This window comes from Suricata suricatta, chromosome 12 (assembly GCF_006229205.1).
Source record: "Suricata suricatta isolate VVHF042 chromosome 12, meerkat_22Aug2017_6uvM2_HiC, whole genome shotgun sequence".
NCBI classification, from domain to species: Eukaryota; Metazoa; Chordata; class Mammalia; order Carnivora; family Herpestidae; genus Suricata; species Suricata suricatta.
Window position 1 is genome coordinate 5,053,980 of NC_043711.1, and position 16,192 is coordinate 5,070,171.

Sequence of the window (16,192 nt, forward strand, 5' to 3'; positions counted from 1 at the left end):
TTGCATCAAATCGTTGTTTGGTATTTGATGTTTTAACCTGTAATTCCTAAACATCTATTCTATTAGGCCTTGATCTCTACTTTGATTAGAAATCAACCTCAGGGCCAATCTGGATGTCAGCACCTGTGACAGTAACAGATACATTAGAGTCCCCAAATACTAAATTCAAAACATCTTCATCATTTTCCCCATGACTAAGCTGACTGCACTCAAACCTCAGAACACAGCTCAAGGGGAAGGACTATGGAGTATCTGTGTCCGTGAACATCCGTGAACATCTAAGAACACTGCATCCGAACACCTCCTCCACTGTGCTCCCCACTCAGCACCCTGAACCCTGTGATCACCAGACTCAGAACCCTGACTGCGCATTTCCACCTGCCAGGTCACCAAGGACTTTGCCCACACGGCTCACCAGAGCCCCAGCTCATTTCCGTCCGCTTCTAAATCACACCACTCCACTCCTCGGAACAACACCCCATCTCTTTCCTGACAATTCGTCTGTTTTAAGCAAACACCTTACCAAGCCAGACTTCTCCAACTCTTTTTATTAAACTTCCTACACATATTATGAACTGCAGGCTGGCTTGAAAGCACACCGGTAACTCAGGCCTTTGTCCCTTCATTCCTACTGCTAGTGGGGACTGCCCTCCATCTTTTTACCTTCATCTAGAACAAGGCAACCCCACGAAGGCAGTTTATTCATGAGAAATACCTTTCCTTCTAGCTTGACAGTTAACGGCTACCCCGAGCCTTGCAGTTGCTCTAATCCAATCTTCACGTTGAATGACACTGCCAGGTCAGGTAAGAAACATTTACATGCAGACCTTCAATGACCTTCCCCAGGGAAGCTTATGTGTGTAAGGGAAGAATCCTCCTCACAGCTGGAGGGAAGAGAGGCAACCAACCGCTAGAGAATTCCAGAAAGACAGACTGTGGGTTTCTCAAGGCACCTTTCGCAGCCCCACTGAGGAGAGGCTGATGCCCCAAGCTGAAGGCAGCTCTGAAGGGCAGGATCACAGTGTGATTAAGAGCCAGGCTCTGGAGCCAGACAGCCAGGAGCCATCTCCCAATATTACTAGCCATGTGACCTTAGGCAAGTCACTCTCTGGGCCTCAGTTTCTGATAAAATGGTGATAGAAGTACCTACAAATCACATGGTTCTTGCAAGGACTAAATGAAACACCCTGCTATTGTGATCATCAGCATCACCGAATTGAAGGGGTTGAGAGGGCTATGAGATCTGAAGGGCACCAAAATCCTCACTATGTAACTGTCTCACCAAATCAAGGCAAGGTCTCCGCTCCCAACGCCCGCGTTACCAGAGCAGCTGCTCAAGAGCTGATGCAGCCCGGCACTCCAGGAGAGAGGAACTTTATCAAACACTCCGAAGAAACTAAAACCAATCCCTGACACTTGAAGACGATTTTAAAGCGTGCAAAACATAACCACAGATGTTTCCAGGATGCCTGCTAGTGCTGGAGGCAATAAAAATGCTTTAAAATTTTACTGGCATATTACTGGGGAGAATCAGAACACAGTTTAGGGACTAAGGGGATTAACACTTACCTACTAGAAAGTCTAACTTCTGAAATATAAACTTATGACTTTAAATAAGGCAATTCAAAGACATCTGATTCAGTAAGACAAGGGGAAGGGGCACATCATTCATTAAAAACAGGTGTGCTGCCTCAGGGTCACCTAGAGCCGACAGCCAGCAGAGAGCAGGTGCAAGTAGGAAGGAAACCCAAGTCTTACCATTTATTCTGCCCATGTTCATCCCAGAGCCAAATCGACCCATGTTTTCCATACCGCCACCAAAAGGTCCCTCCATGCCTGCAAAGAGATAGCCGCATTTGAGCACCATCCCTATGAGACCACTTACGCCCATCAGGAAAAGAATCATGTTTTCACGAGTTTTACCTTGGGTGTTTTCTGTTTTCTGCCAGAACTTCCTTACCAAGTGTAAGGGCTTTGGGGGGAAATGCTAGTCCCCTTGCCTAAAAATCACCACCTTCACAAAGCTAATCAGATCCACCCCCTCAAGAGACAAGTAAAAAGAGGCCCAGAGAGATGGAGTGATTTGCCCAAGGTCACAGAGCTAGTTAGTGAGAAAGCCAGAACCAAAAGCCAAGATACCCACTAGGAAAGACTGACAGGTATAATTAATTCCTAGACTCCAACTTTTAGGAAACCCAAAGTGACAATTCATGCAAAGCTTAAGAAAAAAGAAAGAGGAAAGGTGAGAGAAAACCATACCTAAAGGTGATTACATTTGTGCTTCATTTTAAATCTCTTACCTCCCATTTTATTTATTCCAAATCCTATGCCTTCCATTCCCATTCCTTAAAAAGAAAAAGTCAATGCAAACTAAAATTATGTCAAAGCAGTAAGTAATGTTTGAATTTAAAAAGCACAGGAAATTCCAAACCAGAAAATGAACAAAAAATATCCTTGATTACGAGTTTAACTGTCAAGGAAAAGGGGGAAAGGGGTTCTACCGTCTCCCCTGTGACACTCACATTCCAAGAGACTACGTTAAGTCTTTAATAATAATCACGCGGGGCCCACATAGTTTTAATAAATAACCAGACCAGACCATTTTTAACATGATATATAATTACCACGTACAAACACGGGAGCACTTTCTTAGACGCTTATTTTAGGGAGCGTAAGTAGACTTAAAACTCCCTTTTAAAGATAAAATTCTCTAAACAAAAAGCAGTTTCTAAAAACACTGAGGCTTCTCTCCGTGTCACCCCAGACTTTGTTCTTAGGGGTCAGTCAGGGGAGTGGCCGTCAGACTCAAAGGGGCAGCGGAAGTGGCGGTTGAGGGCACAGAGGCCAGCCCAGAGGTTAATCCAGGAGGGAGCCGAGGGACCCGCAGAACAGAAGCAGAGGGAAGGGGCACCCAGGCTGCCATTTAAAGGATTTCAAGAAACTCAGCTGTTATGTCTTTGGCCACAAAAGCGAAATTGTTCTTAATAGTATATGAACACCTCATGGCACAGAAGGAAAGTGCTGAACAGCAAGGTTTAGAGTACGTTCTCCACAAAGCTTTTATTCATTAGCCACTTCTCTTCGTGCGCGAAGACGAGAACGCTCCACACCATGTCTTTGTGACCCGTGACGGCCATGCTGTCAGGCCCTGCATGCCTTTCTGTGTCCACCAATGCCCTGCCTCTAAAAGCCCTGTCACCACCAGGCGACAGTCCCAGGGTGAGGGCGTCTGGGTAAGAGACTAGACAGCGCTACGGTCCCATGGTCAGATCTACAGTCTCTGTCACTAACTGACAGTGTGACCTTGAGCAAGACCAACTCTCTGGCCTGCCTTTTATCAAATAGCATAACTACTTCAGCTCAGAAGGTCATGCAAGGATAAAATGCGAAAGTATAACAACTTTAGAAAAGAGGATTCAATTCATTAAAAATACAAAATACTGCTTTTATCAAAATGAATCAGAGCGGAGTAAGGAGGAAATTCTGCCCCAATTAAATCTTCATTCAATGTGAAGTACTCAATGTCCAGTTATCCCAGTAATTCGAACAACTCACTTCCCCAGAAACCTCCAGTCGAAGCACACTGTAGCTCTCACCTGCGGGTCCTATGTTTCCCATGCCAATGCCTTTATTCAGGTGATTGGCATCAATCGGCTGTCCTCCTGGGCCTAACCCCATGCCAATACCACCAAGTCCATCTGAAAGGAAAAGAGAAAAAGTCCACAATGTAGATTCCACTTAGAAAACCATGACCTTCCAAGGCAGAAAGAGTCTTTGTTTACGGTGTTGTAAACGTCACACTCCATTCCAACCCACCACCTCCAAGAGCAAGCCCGGGGCCTGATTCATAATTCAACACGGGCACATTGGCAGCTATCCCTTTCGAGGCTAACTTTTCATGTGCAAGTACAGACTGGAGCTTGTGAGACGCATGAAACAAGGACAACTGAAAAGCAGCGAAGAATCATGAACTCACATGTAAGAATCACAGACACTTACTCATTTCTCTAAATCTCAAACTGAGAAATGTTTGATTAAAACAGGCAATTAAGGTTCCGGAAGGGAGGCTTCCGACTTCAGCTCAGGTCACAGTTTTTTGAGTTTGAGCCTCGCATAAGGCTCTCTGCTGTCTGCATGGAACCTGCTCTGTCCCTCCCCCTCACGTTCTCGCTCTCAAAACTAAACATTTTTTAAAAAATTAAAAAGGAGGGGCGCCTAGGTGGCTCAGTCAGTTAAGCATCGACTCTTGGTTTCAGCTCGGGTCTTGACCTCATGTTTTATGGGTACAAGTCCCACATCAGGCTCCGTGCTGACAGTGCAGTGCCTGCTTGGGATTCTCTCCCTCCCTCTGCGCCCCTCCAGGGCTTGCTCTCTCTCCCAAGGAATAAACTTAAGTAAACAAGTAAGAAGGCAGATAAGGACTTGGGAGGCCAGCAGTGCAAACACGCCCAATCACCACCTCACAGCCTGGTAACCCAAAGGACTTTTCGCAATGAATGGGAAACAATGCTATAAACTGGCCAATTAACACCCGGGGCACACACTATTCTCTGACTCTACAGACATTTTAGCAACAATGAAACTAGTGTTATCTTCCGCCCCAAAAGCTTCCTAACCTGTGAATCAATACCCAGTCCGCCCTCAACTCCATGCCCCAAAATAAAGCAGGGGCGGTAAGGATAGACTGGCCTCAAACTAGCAAACAAGACTAGACAGTGCAAGACACCTGCCACGCTGTGAGCAACCTTGGTCTGAGGTTTAAAACAAGATCAGGTGAGATACTTTTAAATGGTAACGAAGTTCATTAAAAGAAGGGGGGGGAGGGATTTAAAAATGAACCTGGATACCAGTTCCCAGATATTTAATTATGTTTAACAAACCTGTGTTTTTAAATTGCATAGAAACAGCAGCAAGAGATCGCCAAGGTTACATGCTCCCTAAGGCCCTGATGACTTTGAAGTCCACGCTCTGAAATGTGCTGGGACACCAACACCCACGGATAATGGGCTCCCCGGGGCCCAGTGTGTGCCAGCCGCCGCTCCCTAACAGCCCTTGCCCCACCTCCTCTAGGCACAGAAGTCAACAAGAGCCATCACCCTCATTCTGGGTGATCATAGCAAGTGACCACATTAAGGCAAGGATATGTGGTACTTCTCTAAAAAATATTAATTTCCAACAGATAAGCCATCTACTTTTTTACACTTATTTTTTGAGAGAGAGAGTGAAACAGTGTGTGAGCGGGGAGAGTCAGAGAAGCAAATACAGAATCTGAAGCAGGCTCCAGGCTCCGAGCAAGCATTCAGCACAGAGCCCGACACGGGGCTGGAACCCACCAACCACGAGACCTGAGCCGAAGTCGGACACTTAACCAACTGAGCCCCCCGGGTGCCCCGATAAGCCATCTATTCTGGAAGCCACTGACCTCCCCCCAAAATCTGCCTCATTTACGCTTCTTAATGTTAAACCACAAAGGCACTCATGATGGTGTTCTCGTCTAGGATCTCATTCAATCCAATCTGATGCTGGGCCTTAGGCCTGAGTCTCCACTCCAAACCAGAGACACTCCCTGGCCCTCCAAACAGACAACCCAACTGCCTCACCTGGTAGAAGTTTTGCAAACACAGAACAAGCAAGCCTTCCCCTCCCACCACCACCTCGCGCCCACACTTCACAGGGACTCCCCAGCCCTTCTTGCTGTCAGAGGCCTTCACTCTCCCTGCAGTCTGCGCTCAGGCTCTGCACAGCCCTGTGGGCCTGTCAGAAAAAGTGCCTAAGGCTTCACTCATATGCACCGCTTCCATCTTCGAGGTCACTGGTCACGGGAGAGACTTTCACCTGGATGTTTCACTGTGACCCCATATACAAAATATGGACTGCTGCACTTCACAAACCGTAAGATGCCCCATTCGAAGTGTGCACTGCAATGATTTTGGGTACATACAACTATCACCACAATCTAATTCCAAAACACTGTCATCACCTCTAAAATCAACTCTCCAAAGGCACCACTAATCTACTCTCTGTGTGTGGATTTGCCTTTCTGGACATTTCCTACAGACGAAATCAAGGTCCACACATGCCATGGCAGGCATCAGTACTTGGTTCCTTTTCATGGCTGGCTGAGTAATACTCCATCGCATAAATTTACCACTTCTCTGTCCATTTATCAACTGAAACCGGGCTGCTGGGAACACCTGCACACGGGTGTTGACACGGACAGTCTTCAGCGCCTGGGAGCCGCACGGTGCTAACCAATCTCTTCTGATCCCAAGTGCATTCAGGCTTTAATTCCTTTCCAGTTTCTGGTTCTTCTTTCTACATGACACTTTCAAAACACTCAACTGCACCCTATAGGATATAGCCTGCCTCGCCACAAAGTAATCCTAAGAACCCTTCCTAAGTTGTGAATCTCTCTGCTCATTTTTCACCCTGAAAAATCTACAGGGGGAAAAAATACCACAAAACCCTTTTTTAACCTTTCCTTCAAGAAGGATCAAGAGAACTGCAGAATCACATGGCACAAGCTCAAGGGTAAGTGTAGGTCTCAGGTCAGTACTCATCAAATTCACAATGTGAGCCATATTGAGACACTTACGGGGAAGTTGCTGTGGACGCTCGGGAGGGAAAAAATCTCCCTTTGGTAAGGCCCTCTCATCCTGAAAGAGAAAGTGGATACATCTCAGTATTAAAGCACAGCTTGCAACAACAAAAGATGGAAATAACTCCCAGTGACAGAGGACTAGCTAGTGAAATTATGGTCTGCCCGTGCCACGAAATAACATACAAGTGCAAAAAAAAAAAAAAAAAAAAGAGAGAGAGAGAGAGTATGTGCACCCTTGTGTAAAAAGAAGGACAAAAGTATGCATCCACGTTACTGTGGGGGATGAATGGGACCTGGGCACAAAGTAAGGGAACGACTCTCACACTGTCTCTTCATGCTTTTTAAGCCATGTAAAGCAATAATCAATTCACAAAACTAAACTGAACGTTTAAAGTAACTAAAATTTCCCTTCATAGTTCCCTTTACTTTCTTCCTGAATTTGAGCCCTAACCAGATTGCACTCAGCATGTTCTAGTCATGCCTGTATTAATCCACTATTTTCCTGGTGCAGCCAAAGCAGGGATAATGTTTATGCGGAGGTGCTTCAACAGAACCTAAAAGGCTGTGTGCATCAAAGACTTAATTAAGTTCACAACAGATAAAAGGCCAAACACTGTAATGTGATACTCTGAAGAGCCGAACCCGGGTACATAAACATTCTTTGAAACTGTTCACTTGCTTGAGCAGGATACTCAACTGATCTCCTGACTGTCAGTAACAGACAACTGTGCCAAGGAAAACATCTGAAAAGCTGCATGAGCAAGTGTTTGTCCTAAATCTGCTCAACCTACCGCACCTTCCTTAACCTAGACTGACCCATACAGCAATAGCTATGCATACTCAATATTCCCATGTTTTTGCTAGACTTAATATTACACAGAAAGAGATCCTATTAACTTACCATTTTCACGTGCATTGGTCTATCAAATAGCAGTTGACCATTAAACATAGCTGGCAGTACAATTAAGGCTATTTCTCTCAATTCTAAAAACATGCACAGCAGGAGAAATACAGAAGAGAAAAATACTCTGCTACCAGTCCCTCTACGTAATGAATTTATGAGTAATTTTGGTTCTTCATTATACTTTTAAAGTATCTGTTTCTACAACAGGCATAAAGGCAACAATTAATAAAGCTCAAGGGAGGCGGAAGTTAAGTGTCAGCTTACCCCTCAGGTGTGGAGCGCCATTCACATAACCCCACACTTCTCACCAAACCATCCTCGCAGGTACTGGCATCAGTTTTTACTGTGTCCAATGGGCCACATACAGTACAGTTTTCTCAAGTACCATGTTTTCTGATTAAGATACACAGCAACAGTCTTATCCAAGTTTAGTGACTATGATCATGCGTGGCATTCTCCACTGTGACTACAAAGATAAAAACTCCAGGGTAACCAGCTCAGGGTCAGAGAGAGAAGTGTTTCTAGAATGTTGTCAGTCCATCGGAGAAATACCGCCAAGAACGTACACTTGAAATACACAACTGAATTTCTCTCCGGTGGCACACTCTAGACTTCTCCCTTCCAACCAGACTCTACAGCGAGAACACTGGAAAAGACCACTCACAGGCATGTCTATTTTCCGTCTGTGCAGTACTGAAGCTGCTCCATCACGGACAACTGTTACATTCCACAGTACTGTGCCCCCTGAGGTCACCTGGGAAATACTAGCGCACACAGTACCACTCTCCCCTCCCCAAACCTCCATTATTCACGTAACACTGTAAGGCCAAACTGTTCACCAAGAGCTGAATTCTGATAAAAGGATACATATAGCTTGTACAGCTTCAATGGACTGTTCAAAAGTAACAGTGCCTATCCCACGACTCTTTCCATCTTTATCCTCAAGAATGTCTGCTCGGACCACCACACCAGCCATACTAAAAACTTCCTTCAGTTTCTTCCAGCCAACTTTATAATCCAGCTAATCAAGAGAAAGGAGAGAAAAATCTCAATGTAGACATCTCAAGAAAAACCATCCTGAACACAAAACATATTGAATACAATACGCTTTGGTTGGAAACAAACATTTAAATACAATGTCACAGGGGCGGTTGGGTGGCTCAATCAGCTGAGGATCCCACTCGATTTTGGCTCAGGTCATGATCCTGACGGTTGCAGGATCGAGAGCCCCACGCTAGGCATGGAGCCTGTTTCTCCCTCTGCCCTATCTCACTCTCTTGTGCACTCTCTCAAAAAATTAATTAATTAATTAAAATAATGTCACAAGGACTTATCCACTGCAGAATTTTTCATATAGGATTATGAAGCCTGGCCTTAACTGCTAGTTACTGTCTCTACTCTGAAAGAACAGGTTAAAGTCACCTCATGCCTTTCAAATTAACACTTACTCTGTGAACATTAAAAATTAAGGGAAAAAATTGTTCCCCAGCTGACCCTTCACAACACACTTTTCTTTAAGTTTCCAGCCGCAAGTGGCAAAGGCATGGTCGTTCACCCCAGGCACAACCAGAGGGAGGGAAATGTCAGCCTGGCTCGCACAGTCTTGGCCTGCACCCCCAGGGAATGCACGCCCAGCTGCCACTTCTGTAATTGGCAAAAACCAGTAAACTCGACCCCAAAGGGACTCGGGTCAAGTTTGTGACTTATCACTATCTGGTCACTGTGGGACAAAGCCCAACTTCAAAGCTGTTTGGTTTTATTTTTAAACAGATCAAGAAGAGAACATCACCCTCTTTTAAATTATTCTTCTCAACTATCAGAACTACCTCTGTAATATATTAGCAAGACTTTCATAAAGTTCTGGTTTTCTTCTTTAGACAGAAAACTTTTTACTTACATTTGCTACAAATACTGTGCTTCCAAGTCTTCCAGCCTGCAATGCATGGATAATCTCATTTGGGATGTTAGGATTATTTAGGATACTGGGTGGGATAGTAATCATTCCTGGGCCACCTGGTCCCATACCCATCCCACCGGTCGTAGCCATCACCTTTTGCATTGCTCTCCTGGCATGTTCACCATCAGGATCCTAAAACAAGCACAAAAGTGTTACACTTAACTGACCCAGTGACAACTAAGACCACAATCTCACAAAAAGTGATATTCCCAAAACTCCAGAGATGGAGAGATTGTTTAGAAAGTATTTCTCGAAATCTATAACAAGAAATTCAAATGAACTCAACCATCAGGTTAGGAAGAATTCCAGCCAAAGCAATGAGGAAAAAAGAAAAGGTGTCAAATTTAGCTATCAACTAACTAAAAGGAGCGGGAGGTGGTGGATAGAACACTTCCACACTGAAGTAAGATCTTCACAGGCTTCGTATAGTTGAATCTCACGCATTTTCAATGGGGTTCTGTCACTTCTGCTATCCCCATCAGCGATTTTTCCGTAAGTTTGAAAACGCAGCTCTAGATCACCGAGGCACTCCATCCTTCATGTTACGCAGGCGTCTGACTCGTGTAAGGGCTGGACAGGTGTGTGAGACTCTGGCATTGACACTAGTCTTGAACTCTTTACCCTTTCGTGTATCTCTTCAGCACAAAGAAACCTTAACCCCTACTGCACTCTCCTCTCTGAGCTCTGAATATACTGATCTTTCTCTAAGAAGGAAGAGGTAAAAGGCAAGGAGGGTCCAATCACAAAAACTTCCCACTTTCTCAAGGGAGAGAAGGTTTCTGGTTTGGATTAAATACAAAAGTGGATTTGAGGAATGATAAACTCGGTTTAAAGAAGAAAAAAGGTGGGCTGAGAACAGGGTTCAGGCTGGGTAAACGTCAGGTGTAGAATCCCTTAAAACACATACACACAAGAACACACACTGTCCAGGGGCTCAGTCTGAGCGCCCCTGGTCGATAAAACAAGGCAAGTTGGTCTCAGACAAATCACAGACATCGGGAGGACAGTCAGCAGTTGCTTAGGATGTGCTCCACCATTATTCCAATTCCAAGCTCCGACAGGAGTGACTACGGAAGCCCATGACTGACCCTCTTCATTCAAAACAACAGGTTGGTCGGCTCCGTGAAATGTAGTCAAGGATTGTTTTTTGTCTTTCCCTAATTCCAAACGGGGACAATTCGACAATTAAAAATGATATCCACATTGTTTCAAGAGCTTACTTCTTTGACTTTCAGTGGTCTTCCACTCAGACTATGCTTGTTTAGAACTTCGGCAGCTTTTTTCATGCTTTCTTCCATCTTGAATTCAACAACGCTATGAAGAGCCAAAAGGAGATGAGTGAAACCAGTCCTACGGTTTAGAAGGCTCAATTGCCAATAAGTAACTAGACAATACTTACGCACATCCCTTTGGAGGAAGCCACAGCCCAGTCAGAAGAGCAAGGAAAGGGGGGAAAAAAGAAAAGAAAAACATAGTAAATATCAATGACACTTATAAAAGTCAGAAATATGATTTCTATAACAAGGTTAGTTTTTATATTAGCCCTCCTAAGGGGCGCTCACAGGAGTGTCTCGCCTCGCCTTCCTCATTAAAAGCTGGGCTCCCTGTTCCCTCCTCTGCCTGCACATTGCCAGCATTGCACTATAGCTGAAGTTATAATAAGCAGACCTAAATTCAGGTTCTCCAAGAAATCACACAAACTTTAGATCTGCTTCTCTCTGTACTCAAATCAATTCCTTATCATACTCCTCTTAAATCCATCCCTTCCATAAATTAAAGCTCATCCTTTTGATTATTCTAAGCCATTCTATTGCACGACAAAATAATTTATTTTCTCTTTAAACTAGGCCAATTTTAAACATTCAGGTTTAAGAAATTGTTTTACAATTTACTGGCACAAAGGCAACTTTTCGGAATCTTTGGTTCACACAACTTTCAAATTCAGCAAACGACCAAGAGTAACATTTTCTAGACAAGAACACACGTTTTACATTAATATACCACCGCTAAAATTCCATGCATAATTCACACACAGCCAATTCCTCTGTTAACAAAGAGACAATGCTGCTATTGGTCCCCAGTTACCCAAATTGGGCATCCAAACAGAATACCAAAAAGCTCTTTGGCCAGCCATTTGGAAAAGCGGGACTCCCGTTTGCAAATCCCTTCCCACCCCACTCAAATGTTTGGCAAAAATCAAACATAGCTACTATAACATGAGCACTCACTGCCTTCCTGATTTCATTCGATTCCACGCCACCATACAGTTACATTTTTCAAGTAGTAAATCCACAGAAGAAATTCTCTCAGACACTTACCCTTGACTTTCCTTCAGCGTCCATTAAGAGCTCCACGTATGTTACCTCACCAACTACAAATCAGTTTCCAGACGACACATAAACCAAGGGAGAAAAGCCAAGAAAACAATGGGAATTTAGAACAATCATCAGCAACCTTGTATGGAGCCTCTGCCTTATAAGAAAGCCCAGAAACACTCCATATTCTCTAAACCACCAAACTAGGCATTACAGGTGTGCAGTAAAAGTAGGTGAGACTCGTTAACAATTATGTCCTTGATTTCCTCCCACCACAAACAAGCTATTTCCACAGATTTCCGTATCAATTTCCCTGTCTGAAATACTCATGACTAGAGGCAATCCAAATCTATAGGAAAGAAGACTGCGTGATTCACTTTTTGAGGGAAAGGAGGAAGAGTTTTGCATGTACACTCTTACTGGTGAAAGCAGGTAAGCAGCATGCCAGCTGCAATGCCACCAAACTGAGCTCAAATGCTAAATCCAAGGGTGTGCACGCAAACGTGCCCAAAGGCACACATGGCCTGGGCAGCTACAGGACTGCAAAAGGCCCTACACGCAAGAGGGCCATGCGCATAGCATAGTGCTATTATTATCGCAAAATTCCTAATCTTTGAATAAGAGGCCTCGCGTTTTCATTTTGCACGGGGCCCCCACAAAATCTGTAGCTGGTCCTGCACATGGCACCAGGCTCCGAAACGGCCAGAAGTAGGATGTACGCATATCTGATTGCAAAACCAGAGCTGCATCTGGATTCTCTTCAGGAAATTAAGCCAGGCTTTTATTCCTCCTGCTTTCTCAACCTTCCCATTGAAAGACAAAGATAAATGCAAATTTAGAGCTCAGTTTGCAACTAAACAGCTAAAAAGACACAGGATTCTATTCTACACAAAGCTGGGGAGAGGGTTAAAAATGAAACATTTCAAAAGATTCCGCAGATTTTCCTCAAGGTTTGGATTGCCAATTCATGACCACCATGACCAGATGTTAGAACCCATCAAGAAGACAACCACCAAAATGGCTGCTGAACTTGAAGATGGCACAAAGAGAATAAAGTGTTAACTTGGAGAAAACGGTCTCTAAGCAGGCTCTCCAAAGTCAAGCAAGTGCTTCTGTCCTCAGGAATATCCTTTTAGAAGAAGGGTTATCTTTATGAGAGGAAAGCCTTCTCCAATTCAGGGTTCAAGTGTGGTTTAACAGTACAAGGGTAAAAGCAAACCTCTTAATGGCCTTGGCAAGTCCTGTCTGTTCTAATTTATTTGACCAAAGGAAATTAAAATTATAAGGAATTTAAAATACATCAAGGATTTAAACGTGAAGTAGGATAAAACTACTTTTAAAATAGAATTAACAATTTGAAGGGCGTATTTATTAATAATATATTTGCAGGGCAGCTGACACAAGAAGGCCATGTATTCAAAGTCACCTCCCCTTGCCCTTTTTTGGGATGTTACAGAACCAAACCAGCACTTTGCACAAAACAAAAGGAGAATCAGTGCAAAGAGATGAAAAATGGAAACAGGGGCTGGTGTAATTTAACTTTTGGGAGTGTGTACTCCTGTGGGGCAAACTGAAAACGATCACAGCCAAGGGACAGTCATACAAATTGGCTTTATTTTATCCTTACAAAGGGAAGAAATCCAAACAAGTCGCGGCCATTCCTGAGGCCGTGTGTTTAAACAGCCATTCATTTCAACAGCAGCAGCCATTTGAGGACCAACAGCCTTTATCTCCACTTTGATAAAAAAAAATGCCAAATAGTGTCAAGACAGTGAAGAGACCTCAAATATATTTTCTACAAGCGGGGACTACCACCTAGTGACCTTAAAAATAAATAATCACAATCCCTAACTCAAGACAACTGTAACTACGTTGTCAGAATTCAAATACTGTTGCATTTGATAAATTTCTAATCCGTGTCCATAAAGACACTTTATCAAAAAGCTGTCACTGCAACCTAGAAACCAAGCAAGTCCAAACCAAATTTTTTGCCAAAAAGCCAGGTTTAGAAATTAGGGCTTTTCCCACTTAACATTCTAGTGATGGCACACATCCAACTTCAATCCTTAGCACCAAAACTTTGTTTAAAATGTCCCTTATTTCTTCCCCCAAATGGTACAGCTGTTTAGTAAAAAAACAAAAAATTACATTTAAAAAACCCCTCCATCCTATCCCGTTAGCCCGTAGGCAGGCACCGTGGCTCTCGCACAATAGTGCCGCTCCGAGGACCACTAACGATAACCGTGTCCCTCAGGGGTTCCCAGTCTCCACCCTGAGAGAGCGCGTCAGTTCAGAGATGCGAGCAAATCAGTGCTACCAGGTGTGCAACAGGTGCTCGTTCATGCCCCCCTAGGGAAGGTCATGATGAAGAGCATCTCTTTTTGTTCTACAGGATTAAAACAAAGACCTGTTTAGTCAGTACAACTAGCAACAGATTTGCCAACCATGCACAGTCTGGTCACGTCCAATGAAATTACATTTAAAAGAGCAAATCCACCAGAGCAGATGAGTTAGGACTGAGAGGCCAAGTTAACAAACTGGCCGTAGCCAAGTCTCTCCAAAATGGAACTCGCAGGTACTGATGACAACTACTGCTGCTTCTCTCCCTTCCTCAACATGGATGGGATCCACGGGATCTCACGAGGAGGTGCTAGGAAACCTGAGCTTTAAACATCAAAACATCTATATGAAAACACTAGCACTTCAAAAAGTCTAATGGCAAATGTTATCACCTACCTTTATTTTAAAATGCTCCAGCAAGTCACCTTTAACCAACGTTTACGTGGGTTATTAAAAACATTGCCTCAAGAATAAAACACATCATGAGGATAAGCAAAATGAACAAGCAACCCAAAATGAAGTCAGAAAGTCTCTAGGAGCCACTGTGATTTAACACTCCTGCACATATTTTTATTGTGAAAGGTATTTGTTTCTGTTCTCATTTACTCCGAAACGGACTAAATAAATGAATAAAGAGGGTGTATGGAGGCCAAAACTTCACCGAAGAGGATTCATAGATGAAAAGGTCGATAATTTAAAAGATGGGGTTGAAGGGGGAAGGCTCACCAGTCGGGCATGTTATCAAACACATTCACCTCAAACACTCAACTCTCAGGCGGCTGCTCTCACAGAGGGGCGCGTGGAACAAATGCGGGTTTTCATGGCAAAGCTTGTGTCTTTAGTACACGGACAACTTGAAACGTGGCACAATTATCATTCTACAGCGTCTACTTGAAGGACAGATTGGGGTAACTATCCAGCCGTTCTTGCTACTTTTGTAGCAACAGCAGAGGAGCATGACTTCTCTTACTGGACCAACCTACCAAGTAAGCTAAGGCAGGCTGCATTGTCCAGGCTCAGCCCTCGTACCCAGACACAGATCCTTTAGTAGAACAGATCTTTACAAATGCAGGCTGAGTTTCCAAAACAGGAAAATATGAAGGAACAAAAGGACTGGATGTGGATTTTTACTTAAATGGAAAATAAAGTTCAGCTCCATAAATCCACAACGTAGGTTGTCTTCAAGAGCCAACGGAGACTTGCTTCTGGACTACACTTGCCCTCTGGGCCTCAGTTTTTGGTCAGCTGGAATCTGAAATTTACTTAGTAGTGATGCATTCAGTCGAGACCGGATTAAGTGCTTAAAGAAATCCGTGCTTACACAGGTTAACCTGACTGCTGATAAACTAGGGATTGACGGAGAGTAAACTCCATCATGGACTTTCCTTTCTTCCTCCAACTGTGTGATATTTACTCAGGGCAGGTCCAGCTCAGGCCTGTCTGGTTACAACCGCCCCCCACCTCGACGGTGCCAACTCCCTGGTTAGGCCAGGAGAACAGGCAGCCCAGTAAGGAGCTTTCTTCATCCACGCAGGACTTCCCAGTAACGAAGCACAACACTAAGGGTAAATTCCCAAGAGCACCGTTTTGCACCCAGTCCTTGAGCTCAAACACTTTGGATGTGACCCCTGTCTGTCAAGTGATGAAAACTGGGTGACTGGGAGACTGACTGCGAAATCATTTTCACACCTGTTGTGACAATCACCAATTCAAATTTCCTATTACCCTGCCTCACAATTGGGTTCAATCCAGCAACTCTATGGTGTTCACTGCAGCCATTTATTTGTTTCATGTAATATCTGTTAAAAACAAACATGGTCAAGAGGAAGGACAATAGAAACCTTTCCTTTGTTCCATCCTTAGAACAGGAAGAGGAAAATCCAGCACTCAATTCTCTGGGCTGTGAAAACCGTTGAATCCACATCCCTGACCCATAAGGGAGCTGGGGGGGGGGGGGCGTTAGTGAGCAAAAAGGCAGCCCTGCTCAGGACAAAACAAAGCACCTGATGCATTTTCTCTTTAAACTCAGAGATCCTGATTTCAGGATAGTGCCACCAAAGAGCAGGGCACCAAAC

The 16,192-nt window shown here is 44.1% G+C and overlaps 1 protein-coding gene across 7 annotated transcripts in view; it reads right to left on the minus strand.

The window, feature by feature from the left end:
- The window catches only part of HNRNPM (heterogeneous nuclear ribonucleoprotein M), a 38,259-nt gene that overhangs the window by 9,879 nt on the left and 12,188 nt on the right, over positions 1 to 16,192 (minus strand). For 2 of the 7 annotated variants that reach the window (XM_029918352.1, XM_029918350.1), the window contains exons 3-12: positions 11,781 to 11,833; positions 10,862 to 10,869; positions 10,683 to 10,776; positions 9,403 to 9,594; positions 8,373 to 8,526; positions 7,503 to 7,552; positions 6,596 to 6,656; positions 3,597 to 3,698; positions 2,301 to 2,345; positions 1,759 to 1,836 (exon numbers count right to left, since the gene is read on the minus strand). In XM_029918352.1, coding sequence (XP_029774212.1) covers positions 1,759 to 1,836; positions 2,301 to 2,345; positions 3,597 to 3,698; positions 6,596 to 6,656; positions 7,503 to 7,552; positions 8,373 to 8,526; positions 9,403 to 9,594; positions 10,683 to 10,776; positions 10,862 to 10,869; positions 11,781 to 11,833 — 837 coding nt within the window. The remainder of the gene's footprint in view (positions 1 to 1,758; positions 1,837 to 2,300; positions 2,346 to 3,596; positions 3,699 to 6,595; positions 6,657 to 7,502; positions 7,553 to 8,372; positions 8,527 to 9,402; positions 9,595 to 10,682; positions 10,777 to 10,861; positions 10,870 to 11,780; positions 11,834 to 16,192) is intronic. The other 5 variants (XM_029918353.1, XM_029918355.1, XM_029918351.1 and 2 more) reach the window with 5 other exon arrangements.